The 15,091-nt window shown below is 37.2% G+C and overlaps 1 protein-coding gene across 6 annotated transcripts in view; it reads right to left on the minus strand.

The window, feature by feature from the left end:
• LOC149927195 (serine/threonine-protein phosphatase 4 regulatory subunit 1-like) overlaps positions 1-15,091 on the minus strand; it is a 68,322-nt gene that overhangs the window by 14,583 nt on the left and 38,648 nt on the right. For all 6 annotated transcript variants that reach the window (XM_090159517.1, XM_090159516.1, XM_090159515.1 and 3 more), the window contains one exon: positions 2,720-2,826. In XM_090159517.1, the coding sequence (XP_090015643.1) occupies positions 2,720-2,826 (107 nt within the window). The remainder of the gene's footprint in view (positions 1-2,719; positions 2,827-15,091) is intronic.

The raw sequence follows: 15,091 nt of genomic DNA on the forward strand, positions 1-15,091 counted from the left end.
ATACAATTTTACGACTGATATTTTTGGGTATATTTAAACATGATCTTTCAAATAGACCCAAGTTTTACCCAACCTGGACTTTCCCTTTAAATTATAGGAATATATAGGAAATCAAATTGGCGAATTATAGAAAAACATAGAACACTAAATAGGAAAATAATAAGGTAATTATTGCATATTGGTATACTTGGAATCGAATCAGCTATAAATAATTTTTTGTACACTGCTTTCTTGCATTATTGGATCACTTAGCGAATTCACAAAGCCCGTGCGTTTTAAACAGGTCAAAAGGTACGAGTGAATTTAAATACAAAACCATAATTTAGTTTAAAAAATGGCAAATATGATTTCCAGATATTATTAGCGTACTTTGGACGTATCTCAAAAAATCTTCGAAAGCGCGAGGGGGGGGGGGAGAAAATTTCATGGTCATAAATCAAAAGATCGCAATTAACTTGTCAAGGCCGCCATCTTGTTCCAGATAGAGCAAGCAGCGAGCTCTATCCGAGATTTTGGCGAGTCTTTTAGAACACATTTTTCAATAGCTGCTACCCCCAAGAATTGATTGGGGAATAAGGGGGGGGGGAACGACCCTGGAATAATATAGAGGGTAAGAAGTCAACCCCTACAAAAAATTACCTAAATAAGTTCACATTAATATTTAATCAACATTTTTATTAACGTAATGATAATGACATATTACGCATCAACCAGGTGTACAGATAAAGTAGAGTAATCAAATCCAAATTGTTAGAAATCAGAGTGAAATCGCGTTTTTTATTTTGGATTTAACGCCGATCCCTCAGTTATAAATCAGTGTGAAAATCACAAAAACCATGAAAAATCATTGCAGGTTTCGTGCGAAATTTTCGTATTTTAAATCCCTGACTTATCCAGGTTTTCCCTGATTAATCTTTGGGAATATCCCTGACCTTTTTGCTAATTTTCATCATTTCATGTACAAATACCAAGTGAAACAATATTTTATTAAATATCCCTAACTTAATTCTCGGGAAAAGGTGCTAGCCATGAGCGCCCAAGAGCAGGGCCGTGCAGAGGGCGGGGGGGCAAAATCCCCGGGGCCCGTAGCTGTAGGGCCCATCGAAGAAGCTCAAGGGGGAGTGCAAATCAAGATAACTTGGGAGACGTTTTCAGGGCTCAAGGGGGGGGGGTGCAAATCGAAGGGGCCCGCGAGTAAGTTTGCCCCGGGCCTCAGGATACCTCTGCACGGCCCTGCCCAAGAGAAATTACTTCCTTTTCCAATAAAATCCCAGACTTATCTAGGTTCCGTACGAACCCTGCACTGTAAATAACTAATAAAGAAATAAAGAGTAATATTTGAACATCAGTAATCAAAAACTTTTCTTAAATATCTAAAAAGAAACATTAAAAGTTCGAAATATTAGACTAGTGTAAAGCCTTAACCTCCCTTAATATTTATGCCATATTCCATCAAAACAGAACAGATGAGGGGTTTGGATCTAAGCGAATTTGCCTTGGTGTGGCCGATACGGTAATTAAATATTTATCAGGAAAAACCAACAAATGTCGAACGCGATGCGGGTATTATCATTTGATCCCGCGGGTTTACTACGGGAAAATATGGTTGACACTAGCATTTTGCCAAAAGACGGAAGAAATAGTAATAAAAAGCGCTTTCATTAGGAATTTGCAGCGTGTTCTTGGCGGCTTTGACGGGAAGACCGCGAAGAAGCGTGACCCGACTACCAGAAAAAAAGATATCCCAAAGGTCAGTCTCCGCTAATAGCTTAACATCGTCGCGGTCGGGTCTAAAACTAAGTTAAGGACAAAGATTTCGCGGCGCGAAGTCCGCGGACGTGCCTTACTTCGGTTAGCCAATCTGGCCGTGGACCTATTCGCGTCCAAAACCTTTAAGTCGACGCTCCAAATTGAAGATAATCCCCCTCGCGAGGAAGAAACGAGAAATCTTTTTATTCCCTCACGTGATGGGATTACGATTTATAAATAGCACGACGAACGTGATCGTCTACCCTAATATTCGCGTTCCGTAACGAGATAACTTTTGGGAGTTTAAAATTATAAGATAACTTTTTCAAAATAAATATTAAGAGATTTGCGAGAGAATTTGAAAATATAAAACAATAAAAGCTTTTGCGAAATGGAAGATTTGTAATGATTAGGTGCACTTTTATAAAAATGTTGTATTAAAATCAAAATCGTAAAATTCGAAAAAATGAATAATTTCCGGAATTAAATTTGGATTATTCTAATGCCTATTAGTTTCTTTATTCCAAAAAACAACGACTATCGTTAAACCTTAACTAGGAATCATTTAGTCCAGATTTATTGAAAATAGGAATAGGGTGCTTTCTGAAATCAAATCCAATTTAGGGTGACCAGGGAAATTAAACGAAAAATTTAAAGGAAAAATAGGAAATTTGGATGCAAATTATAAAATATAGGATACAAAATTAATATAATAAACGAAAATATTGGAAACAAAGCCAAATGAATGATAACTGGGCAAAATATAGGAAAATAAGGTAAAATCAAAGGAATTTATAAGAAGGCATTGAAAATATAGGAAGTCTGGTCATCCTGCCAAATTTAAAGCAGTTAAAAAAAATATTAACTAAGAAATTTTAAGGAACTACAAATTTAACTAAAATAATTGTCTACATATCGAGAAAGACATCAAACAGATGGAAATATGGTCAAATAAAGACGGGAAACTTACCGACATCGTCGGACAATTGGCTAACTATCGAGATGACAGTGTCCACATCTTCGGGATTGGAGACGACCGACCTGAGCGTATCCAACAAACTTCGAGCCACCACTTGCCTGCGAGAGAAAGCAAAAAAAAGACAAACTATAATACTCCGGATGAACAAATAAGTGTAAAAATCAAGGTCGTGATTAAATAATGATAAGCCCGTCGAGAGAAATGAATATTAAAACACCCTTAATGCTACACACGGCACAAACATGAAAATCGTGATACCTGAATATAAACAAGCGCCGGCATCGGGTTACCCGCCAAGTGCGTGACCCAAACCGGGCCTAACCACATCTACATCACGCGTGGGATAAAGGGAATACTATAGTCCAAGTACGGTCCCGGCTAACAGCGCGCTCGAAGGCTTCTAATATCCTTACAAGGGACTCGCCCACTGTCCCTAGATTGAACTACCAGTTCGTGAATTCGCTAATTAAAGCGTTTTCTGCCCACTTTCGCCGCACGCGATCTTTTCGCCTGATATTAATAACGCGTAAAGAATCTTCGCGTGGTATTTACACACTGGTTTGCTCATTCATAAGATTTTTTCGGAATAAAAATATATTAAAAAATTGATTATTCACGGGCAAATAATATCAAAAGGCGCGAATTGCGTTATTTATAAAGTGATTAAATATTAACAATCGGATAATATCATTTTGTAAATACGGGAATAACATTTGGTATTTAATCAAGGCCCGTGTATGCTCGGGGGGAAAACATTTTCAGGTCTTTCGAATTCGCGGCGAATTTGAAAGACCAGAAAATGTATTTTCTTTCGATTAATTACGTAGGTAGTGGTCGAAGATTAGTAACAATTAAGCTCCATTATTATTAGTCAAATGAAAAGGGACGTAAAATCTATTGATATCGCGGGGAACTTCAAAGGAACGACCTAATCCGGCTTTAAATAGTCCCTAGGTCGGCAGAAAATAGACCGGAAATGGTCCAGACCAAGCAAACATTCGGGAGAGATTTAATTAAAATATTCGTCCCTTTCAGCCATTGTACCGTGGATTATCCCGTATATAAAGTAGCCCAAAGAAGGTCAACTATTAAGAGCATTTGCTACAGTAGGGGCGCAGTTCTCAACGGAGGGGCCCCTTAAAAGACCCCGCGTGACCTTAAGTAAAGCACCCCTCGGTGTAACCGGAAATATTCATCAAGTAACCTTACCCATCCGCTTCGGAAAAAAGACCTTATAAAAATATATTATCTATTTTTTCATTCATTTCCGGTTGAACGTGGAAAAAATATGTCCAATTACGCGTGGGTTTATTTAAAAACCTTCAAAATAACCTGACAATGTAAAAAAAAAATCTTTCAACGTACACACGAATGTTAAAAAAACAAAACGGTGAAAATTTGTATGAGACCTTATTAAAGTTTTTTTTTCGTGGTCTGAAGATGTCACAAAATATTTTTCGCACATCGCTAACCAAAGGCGACGAAAGTCGTATTAGAATCTTTTAACCGAAAAAAATGTCGATTGGGAATGGGACACGTCCAAGATGTCGAAGACGTTATTACTATAATGTCAAACTCGATCTTTTCAAACCAAAAAAAAATAGCTTTAATAAATTTTTTTTTATTAGCGTTTTATGTTAAAATAATTTTTCTTACTATCTAAGAGGGTGAGAGATGCTTTTAAGGTTTTTTAAAGAACACGTACTAATTTAGATCAATTTACGTTATACGAATCAATATTTAGAGAAACTGAACCAAATTACACAAGAGATAATTTCTTAGTTAAATAAAAAGTAGTCTAGACATTACTGACGCGAGAGTTACACTTCAAAAGAAAGTTATTTTTTGTATAAAGAATGATGAAAAAGTTAGGGACAAAAATATACAAAGTATCAAGAAAATGGGCGGTATAAGACTGCGAAAATTCGCTGGAATAGACGATTGGTGGGTCTAGACATTTACTTTCGCAAAGTTCGGAATATAACCACTCCTGGGGATGGGGATGGGGAGACGGGCAAAGGCGGGGCCAACGAGAAGCCAAGATTTACGATCTCGGTTCCATCTTCCTCTCTCAGTTCTCCCAATAACGAAGACGGTCTTACGCCAAAAATATTTGGCTAAGTTTAGATTCGGAAGTTTCCCAATCTTAGGGTTATTTTGGACTACGAAATAGTTCCCGGGAAAAGCTGACAGTTCAAAGAAGCCAGGGACCCTATATTTCAAATACGCGTGACCAAAGAAGTTCAACGGACTCCTGCAAATTATATCTCTTCTGGTCATTAGCGATGGAAGATCTAAAAACCTTAGCAGAGGTTTATATTTATTTTAGACATTACAAGGAGAGTACCAGAGGAGTTTATTGCCGATTTTATTCAAAGTAGGGCGTAATGTAGACCTATATGAGATGAAATTTCCCAAAAGGAGACGTTGCACTACCCATTCGATTTGTCATGGCAACCGAAAATGTTTTGACCACTTAAAACAAAAATATTTTTTTTTCCTTATTTTACCAAGAAGTTGTTACAATTTACCCAAAATGGACATTTCGTGATTTTAAGTGGTCAAAACCATTTTCGGTTGCCATGGCAAATTGAATGGGTAGTGTATCTCATATATAGGTCTACATTACGCCCTACTTAGATTAAAATCGGCAATAGTTAAGTTTAAAATGTATTGCAACGTTTAAAAAAAATTTCAAAGCTAAAATTTAAATTACCTCACTTTTAAATTGGATGAATTTATACCGTCAATTTCAATTAAGAAGACACTAGCAATTAAACATAAGATAACGAAATAAAGCATTTCATAGAACACGTGCCGATATTTTAAAATAAAGTAAAAAAACCCGCCAGGTGGCGTGGTGGTCGATTTAACGGTTGAAAAAAAGTTTGGAAATTGAGCCCAGATTTGCTATAAGTCCTCCCCTGATGGGTCGTTTCCCACCATATATTTCCTCCGAACACCCCCCCTTATAAATTTTTAAAGCCGCCATTAATCTGAGATTTAAGTGGAAACTTGTTTTACGAGAAGAAAAAAAAGGCGGCCAGTGAAGAGAAAAAAAAGTGGAAAAGGTTATACGATGGAGAAAAAAAACTAAAAAGAAGCGCGTAATAACATAAGACAAAAATAGCTATTTCATTTTCTAACCTATATTATACACGTAACCCCCCCATTTCCAAAAAAAAATCATTTATTAAAGAAAGAAAAAAATTGCCGAGATTTAACTTTGAAATAAACCGGTGCTTGTTAAAATTCGTTTTGTAGGGAATTTCTTACCCCGGGCTACGTCGCTTCGGTTCTATTTAAAATTTACATCATAGCTTCCTGCTTGTTGAAATTTTTTAGCGTTGTAAGTCGGAAAATTTCCGGGGAAATGACAGAGGCCTTTTTTCCGGAAAATTTTCCGTATTTTTCCGAAAAAATAAAAAGTTTTCATTCCATGATTAGTCTAATATATGGTTTGCAAATTGAAATAAAGCGGTATTTTCGCCTAATTTTGTCGAAACTGAAAGTAAAACTAAACCTCTAGACTAGTTTAAACTGATTAACAATGTAACGCTATTAATGTTTTGTAGTATGTTTACTGATATTAGACCTTTTATATCGATAAAAAGTTAAAAACATTAAAAACCCTTAAAAGGTAATTTGTTTCAAATTTTTATTTTTCCGATTTGCGGAAAATTAACATCCCTAAAATTTTTTAATTACTTTTGGTTGTCCCTTAATAAATCGGTTAATATTTAGTAAATAATAAAATATATCAGCTTTGAAATTAGTGGAGACCAACGTTAAAAAACGAAGTAAGAACTGCTATAAAATTAATTTTAGAAAAAGGGGTTTCGGAGAGAAACAACTGCGCCTATTAGACTATATTTATAGTTAGATTTGAATGATTGCACAGATGGTTATAAAACTTAAATTACAACATGTGTCAGAACTACATCAAAAACAATCAATTTATAGGAACATTTTTAGCCCAAAAATAGGAATTTATCGGAACATTTTAGCTAAAAATAGGAGTTTTATAGGAGTATATTGAAATTATAGGAATTTATAGGAACCGTTGATGTTTTCGGGAACAGCGGACCTAAGCTCTATTTAGAAGGCAAATTTTTCCCAAACGTTAAGGCTGTTTTCTAATAATTTTTTTTTATCAACCATTTTGGAGAAATCTATCGTCAAGACAAAAAGGATTTCTATTACTAGGTAGGGTAACAAGCCGGCCAATATCACAATTCAAAGTAGCACGTCCATAATTAATCGAAAGCGGTACATCCTTACTCCAGTTAATTTGGTTAGCAGCGACACACCGCTACAACATGGTACGTTTCCGTCCAATCTTATGGTGTCAAGCTGAAAACGCTAGTAGGGGTTCACCCTAGTTCGTTTTATAGCAAGATCCAATATTATTAGGGTTGATCCATCCAGAATGGAAAAGCGTCAATGCGAGCCGGAACGGACTACGGAGAAAGGGGCTAAAAAAGGAACGAGGGGGCCCCCCGCCGTCGCGAGCGCGCAGCTGCGGTTCGGCCCGAAATCCATCACCCCGTCCCAGAAGAACGCCGCACGCGCCTAACTCGCCGCCTTGCCAGCCCGACCCGAGGAACTCGAGGAGAAGCGGGAATAACAGGCGAGATGGGGGATGAAGCCTTCTGATTGCCCTACATCGATTTCAGAGGCTACTGTTATAGAGCACTTGTATACTTTGTTATATAAAAGTGGGGGGCGGGTGTTCGCTAGAGAATAGACCGAGAAGGGGGGAAGGCGGCTTTACTGCGAAACACGTAAGCGGGTCTACAATGGGGGCCCCTTCGGATTGATATCGGTTTCATCGACACGGGAATTTCTCGGTTGTGTTTACTGCTAATTTATTTTTGTTTTTCTCGTTCATCCCGCGCCATATTGCCAAAGCTACTAGCTAAGATTCTCTCTACACAAATCGGTATTTCATTAGCTATTTGGCCAGCGTTAACTGCAAACGGATAAAACAACGTTAATTGGCAATATAGCGTTGAATAAATAGGGGAGCAGTGGCGTAGCAAGTTGGGGGGGCGTGTGGCCAAAGTTCTAGCTACACCACTGTACGGGAAGCCTTTAAATTTTAAACATTACTCGTTAAAAGGGTAGAAATTATACGATAATTTACGGGGAGTAGCTATCTGAAATTTAGGGCTGACTTTTTCATACGATTCTGTAGCCCTTTACGTAAATATCAAGCTAATCATGTCATTAAACCTGGTGAAAGAAATATTTCATTTATCTTTCAAAATGGACCAAAAATTAAGTTATAATTTTCACGTTCCGTAATTTATGAACGACCCCTAAAAGTCACTTTAAAATCAGTCTTATCAAGCGCGAAAAAGTTTCTCAAATATATATATATATATTTGAATCCAAAAAGAAACTGGAAAAGTTATGTTCCGCGCTCTTAGGGGAAGACCCCTGCAAAAATGAAGAAAATAAAATGCAATTTTTCTTTACAGATCCTTCGGGAATAAAATAAAAAAAGAACGTCGAGCATCATCTGAAGAGAGCACGGGGGGGGGGGGGGGAGGTGGTACGTCTTTCGTGTCGATACTTATTACATTTCACGCCGTTTTTTCCTTCCATCCCGTCCGTTGAGAGATCTTCGGGATCGGGATGAGGATGAGGATGAGCAGAGAATCGGATATACGTCAAGAGGATGGATAAATTGAAGCGAGAAGTCCGGCAAAAGGAACAGCCGTTGACAAGCATCTCCTCGCTTCTTTTCCATATTTTTAGTCATCGGAATGGCGATTACACGGACCGAAGGATGCTGGGTATTCCATCATAGTCCGGACGGGAGTCGGGATAATAAACCGCGGGGTACCCCGTAGGTTAGTCCAATGGGACGACTGTACCCCCTATCCGGTACGTGATCCGAAGTATTAGATGAGTTATTTTTGGTGGTTGGAGTGGATAAGGGCTTGGCGTCCTTAAGACAATGGCGGCCGTCTTCGAAGATAGCGTCGCCCCTCCGGGGACCAAGGACGCGCTAATTTCACTAATTAAAGAAGATTAACGAGCGACACCTAGATATGTCCGCGACCAGATTACACTCGTTTTCATTCATCGGGATTATCTGGCGGACGTTACTCGAATTAACTTACGAAAGTTTCTCTAGACACGAAATAGCCATATTATTATTCATAGCTCGATTAGTTCCAACGGGGTTGCCACAATATTTTCAGTTTAAAATTTCCCTGACCCTTTCGGGCAATTTTAAGAATTACATTTATCTTTTCTAAAAAATTTTTATCGGAAGATATTTTTCTTTTGACATTTTGTAATATCAGGTTGTTTTAGATTAAAAGTTGTTGAAAAAGTAGCGAAAAAAATTGTAAGAAACATAATCACAGCTACTGTAAAATTACAATTAAATCACCATTAAATTAAAAACTAATTAAATTCCCGACGTTTCCCTAATTCTTAATTTTAAGTCAGATTTTCAGACTCCCTTTTCAATACCCCGCTCTTAAAAAGCGTCTAAATTGGTCTCCAAAACCGTTTAATTTGGTATTGTCAGGAGAAAAGACAGTAAAAAACCACGCTAAATTTCCATCAGAGAAAATGAAAACGCTATTATAAATACATTAGAAAATGGCAGACGTTAAAGAAAAGATTTGAAAGAAAAAAACAGCACGATGAGTAAAGGAATAAGTGCAAAAGGGAAATAACATTTCGTGAGGAATCGGCATCGAGTAATTGTCGGAAATGGACTGGGGGGGAGGCAGGCAAGGTCGCTAACCTCGACATTCACAACTGCCTTTTTATGTCTGCCGATAGCCTTCTAAGAAAAACATGCAAATTCCGAATACTTCCTTGGAAAACCGTACTCCATTCATTCAAAAGTCTAAGCATTAAATCTACAATTTTATTGTACGTATCGCGATGGAAAACACGCCAAATTTCGAATACTTAGGAAATCCATTTAAAAATCACTTAAAATAACAATAAATCTACAATTTTATTATACAATATTTAAGTAGTTGAAGAACATTTAGCAAAAATTATAAAAGAAGCACCCATTCTCTGATCACCCTAGAAACATGGCCAAGGATATATATACTATTTACATTTTGATTAATGGCTTTAAGATTCGCTTGATGACATAGGCCTAAGGTGGTGCCTTGGGTATTAGCCTAGCCGATTATTATAAATGATTCGGTAGTGAAATAAGTTACTAATACGTATCAATATAAAAACGCATACAGGGTTGCCACAAATTTGTCATACATCTAGAGTAAAATTACCTTCAAAAAGTGTCAAGATAAAATATAATTCCCGACTTTTTAGAAATTCTTAAAATTCCCTGGCCTTTCTAGGCCCTTTTTTAAATTCCCCAACTTTTACCCTGACGTGTGGCAACACTGGTATAAATTTCGAATACTTCCTCGAAAAGACGTACTCCATTCAAAAGTCAGTTGAAATCTACAATTTGATTGTACGTATCACGATGAACTATGTCTTGCCACAGAAAATACTATCGAAACAACCAGATTATAAAAACTACCCACTCAAAAACTTACAAGCGTAGTGTGCTTATTAAAACAGCCGTTACAAAATCGGTTATCTTAGATAAAGAGATTGAGATTACTAAAAAAACCGTTGTAGAACAAAAACAACCTCCGAAGATTTCGAGTGTTACCGAAGGAAATCACTTTACTAACTTTCAATGAAACTAAATCACGATTCAAAAAACAACTGCGAAAATTCCCAACAACGTCTACAGACTGAGAAAAAAATTACAGTAGCGAGGATGTTTAGTGTAACGGAAAATGAGCGTCAGAAGCGTGTAGGGCGGGAAAGGTATGAAAAACCAAATCGCGAGCGGAAAATTGACTAGACCGACTGGCAAATACAGACATCGCTTAATACTTCCGGTAAACAAGGCGGCAGACAAATTGCAAAATAGCCTTTTGGCCCTAACCTGGAAAGATGCCTTCGTATTAGTCACGACTACGGCCGTATTAAAATCAAGGATAGGATATTAGCGATAAAAACCATTCGGAATGTCTTATTGAATACAGAAATCGTTTCATCAAGGATTCATCGCCTCTTTTCCGAAGTTGCTTCTTTTATAAACTTGACAGGAAATTTAAAGATTTATAGCCACCGTGAGAAGGACCAAAGCAGAAAAAAAAAACAAAGGCTAAGATGGCATCTCCAGATGGAAGAGAACGTGAATAATTAACTACACGAGGATACCGAGCCTTTTTTGAACTTTTTTCAGCGCCGATGTAGTAGTTTATATTACGCACTTTGTATCAATTTTAAATACCGAGAATTGTTTAGTTAATTTATCTTGCGAGTGACGTTACTGCTTATGTGATTCCAGGGTTGCCAGTTTTTCAGATTCAAATTCCCTGACTTTTCCAGGTCGTATACGAACCCTGTAAATGGATTCGTCTGGTTTTAAAACAGGGTTGCCACCAAATTTTCAGATTCAAATTCCCTGTTTTCCCCGACCATTTTAACAGATTTTCCCTGACTTATTAAGGCCAAAACCTTTCTTTTTATATTTTACTTTAATCAGAAGTTAATAAATTTAGATGATCTTATATTTCAGTAAAAAGGTTATTGCAAGGTTGAAAAATTAGCCCATCATTCAAGGAAATAAATGATAATCGTGGAATTTGTCATAGATCTAGAGTTAAATTACCTTCAAAAAGTGCTAAGATAAAAATTTAATTCCCCGACTTTTCCGTAAATTTTTACCAATTCTTAAAATTCCCTGACATTTCCCAGACTTTTTTGGCCCATTTTTAAATTCCCTGACTTTTCTCTGACGTGTGGCAACCCTGTAAAAGATTGTTAACTTCTGATAATGGTACATTCCAATATTTTTGGGAATATAATCGGTCTTTAATCGTAACCTTCAATAAAATTTTGGGGAAAATAATTTGCAACCCGACCACAATGAAAACTTGTCCACATTTAGTTTAAAACAAGCTATATTACTGGAAACCTTTTCAAGTTCAAAGACATTTTAAAAGGGGGAAGCATTTTCCTATATTAAAAAAAGCAGCGTTATGAACCAATAAAAGAGGGGGGTAGCAGATTAAAAAACCAGAAAATTTGTAAAATAAAAACCATCTTAACACGCGAAAGAGAAGGGTAGGGGTGGGGAGGCTCGAAAATATGCCAAAAGAACATAAATTATGCAATGGAATTCTTGGGTCGGCCTCCAGGCAAATAGTAGTAATCGTGGGTTATGCAAAAGCGGGATGAGCAGAATTTGGGGGGAACGGACGTTGTAGAAAGAATGCTTAATACGGAAGATGTAGAAGTAAATTCCAAGAACTACCAACCTTGTTCCTTCAAAAAAAAAGCCGCCGTGAGGGGGAACGTAGGCAAAATATATAAGACAAGGTCGGAGGAATTTTCAAAACTACTACCAGTTTTTGAGGCTAATGGAATCGCGGCCTCCAACCAAAAAAAGATCGGGGGGACATAAAAAGGATGTACCGGTTTTGCAAGCTTTTTTCATTTTTTGCCATCTTCGATATAAGTTCAATTCGGGTCCAAAAAATTTATAAAATTGGTGACGTCTCAAGATCTAGCACGCTTCAATGCCTAATTAACGGCGGGGAAAGTTTAAGTTGAGGTATGGAAAGGCGTCATTTCAAACAGATTTTACCAAAACCGGCATGTCGACTACGATAAGAAGATAAAACTAAATTACCATGACTAATAATTTCCGGAAGTTTTATAGCACCCCCATTTTTTCGTAGTATTTCTGATCAAGCCTCTTTAGAAAACGTGAAAGAGATTTCTTAGTCTATTGTAAACATAAGTGAAGACTCATCTTTATCGGGGAAAAGGGCGTGGAAGAATTTAGTTAATTTCATGGAACAGTGAGGGTAGGATGTTGCTTTGTTACTAGGGATTTACCTCCTAAAGTATGTCTTAACAATGTGTGAATACCTGTAAATTTTCCGCGAACGGGATAGACTGCTTCAACCGTATAGACAAATTGGATTATTATAATAGATACTTTATATTACCGCACCTGAGAATAAGATTAATTATATTTATCTACTAAAATGTTACAATGAGCATAAGTAACATAAGTATGACACCTTATTGTTTTAACACTAATTTTTTTATCGTTGTTAATAGTATATTTCGTCTGCTCAGATTAAAATTCTTGAATCCCTACCACTTAAGTTATCCCTCACTATTTTTAGGGAAAAAAGTTTCATTTGGAAAGTTCATATTTTACCGTTATAGGATTTTATTATTTTTATCTCAGATTTTATTGTAGTGTAAATGGCTCATCCGGTTAGTTTCAATTCCCTGACTTTTCCCAAATTTTAAAATTCCATGACTTTGTATTCATGCTTTAAAATTCTGACTTTTCCGTTTTCCCCGATACAAACCTTTGCCAGGGTGACCAGGGAAAGGCTTTGTATATTTTATAGAAACTTAGGAATTTTAGAGGCGAATTGAAGGAAAATTTAGGAAATTAGACAATTATAGTAAAATATAAAATAGACAATTATAGTAAAATATAAAATAGACAATTATAGTAAAATATAAAATAGACAATTATAGGAAACTTAATATGAAAATATTGGAAAAATAAGGTAAAAATTGCGTAACGGTATACTTTGACTTGATAATTTTTGTACACTGCTTTCTTGCATTATTGTACCACTTAGCTCGTACATTTCCAGATTATGTTTTATGATACGTACAATTTTCAAAAGACTATGAAATTATAGGAAAATAGGTGAAAATATAGGAAGTCTGGTCAGGGTGACCTACAACCGCTGGCGTGGTCAACTAAAATATCACAGGATAATGGACATCTGAAAAAGGAACGACTAAGTAAAATATTAACTCTTGGTCGCCATCCTTTCATATATTGGAGGCGGCGGTAGCGCTCCCCTGACATCCGTATGGACTTTCACGGAGGCCGCGCGCGAAGGAGATGGGAATGGAAGAAGCTAAGCGAAAACCCATCTCCTATCGATACATAATTTACAGCAGGTTAGCCAACGGTAAAATAAACACAATACGGTAAAATCGTTTACAGTACGCGTACGAGCTGGAGATGGTCCCAAAAATAGACGCGCCCTAGATTTTACCCGAAAAATGTTTACCAGAAGAGAAAAAACGTTTCTAGAGAAAACGGTCGAAAAATCAATGAAGATGAATTAAAACTAGAGATACCCGAGAATTCTAGGAGTTGCTGGGGATAAAATAAAAAAGGATGGATTCCTCCGTCCGTATTTGGTCGAGCGTATAAACGAACTAAGGGGGGTGAAGGGGGCTTATTTTCCGAATTTCCGGATCGTCAAGTTTAAAAAACCTTATTATAAGCTCAAGAAATTTCCTTTCGCCAGAGAGCGCTGTCGAAAAGAAAATGGTGTATAAAATGGAGAAGGGGGTCAAAAAGTTCTTTTAATTGAGATGATTATATCAGGGTGGGGTTGAGGGGAAAAATTCGCCTTCACAAAGTAATCATTCTATCAATGAAGCGTCGCTTACATCCAGCGCAAATCGGCTGAAATCGCGAAAGGAGCGCTGGAAAAGGAGCTGGTTAAGCCGCTTCCTGACGTTTAACTATCAGCCGATCCGCTATCCCAGAACGCTTGGTGGGGAAAACACTCCTATCGAAAAATAAAAAGTAACAAGTTAGCCTACGCATCCTCCTCTATAAAGAATCCCAACTAGTCGCTATCAAGTAACTTTATAAACTTGAGAAAGTAGAAAAACAGTCTAGGAAATCCAGGGATATATGTATCTTCGAAAAAGTAGGGCACGCATGGACTAGAACGGAGATGAGAAACGGATTAAGGGAGAAACTTTCTCGTTCGAATCTGATACGTCAAAAATAATAGCGCGCCAAATCAGGATTGGACGATCGGAGGCGACGAATCGGCCAGATTAACTCTTCTTTTTATCTTCGCGAAGGTTCAAACTATGGAGCATTGCGAAAAAAAAAACCGGGTGCATTCTTATCGCGGCACCCCGACACGACACACACACACACCCGCGCTCTTCGGCCCTAATCAAAAAACCCCTCCAATTTAAAAAGATTAACCCTTAAGTCCTTGATAAGACAAAGAGGGACCTATACGGATGGGAAAGAACCTTATCGAAGAAAGCGGTAATAGCGAAGTGAGTCGAAGCTATATCGAGAGTGATTTCGACTCGCAGGCGTCACTGAAGATTCCGAACCCTTATTATTTAATAGAAAATAAATACTAGCTCCATCTATGCCGAAAATAAATGTACATCCGATTTGGACAATTGAGTCATTTAACTTCATCAAATGAGTTTCAATTGATAATAGCGGGCCTCCATTCGAAAACGCAAAAAAAATAGGAACCA

The sequence above is a fragment of the Leiobunum rupestre genome, chromosome 9 (genome assembly GCF_980474605.1).
Source record: "Leiobunum rupestre chromosome 9, qqLeiRupe1.1.hap1, whole genome shotgun sequence".
NCBI classification, from domain to species: Eukaryota; Metazoa; Arthropoda; class Arachnida; order Opiliones; family Sclerosomatidae; genus Leiobunum; species Leiobunum rupestre.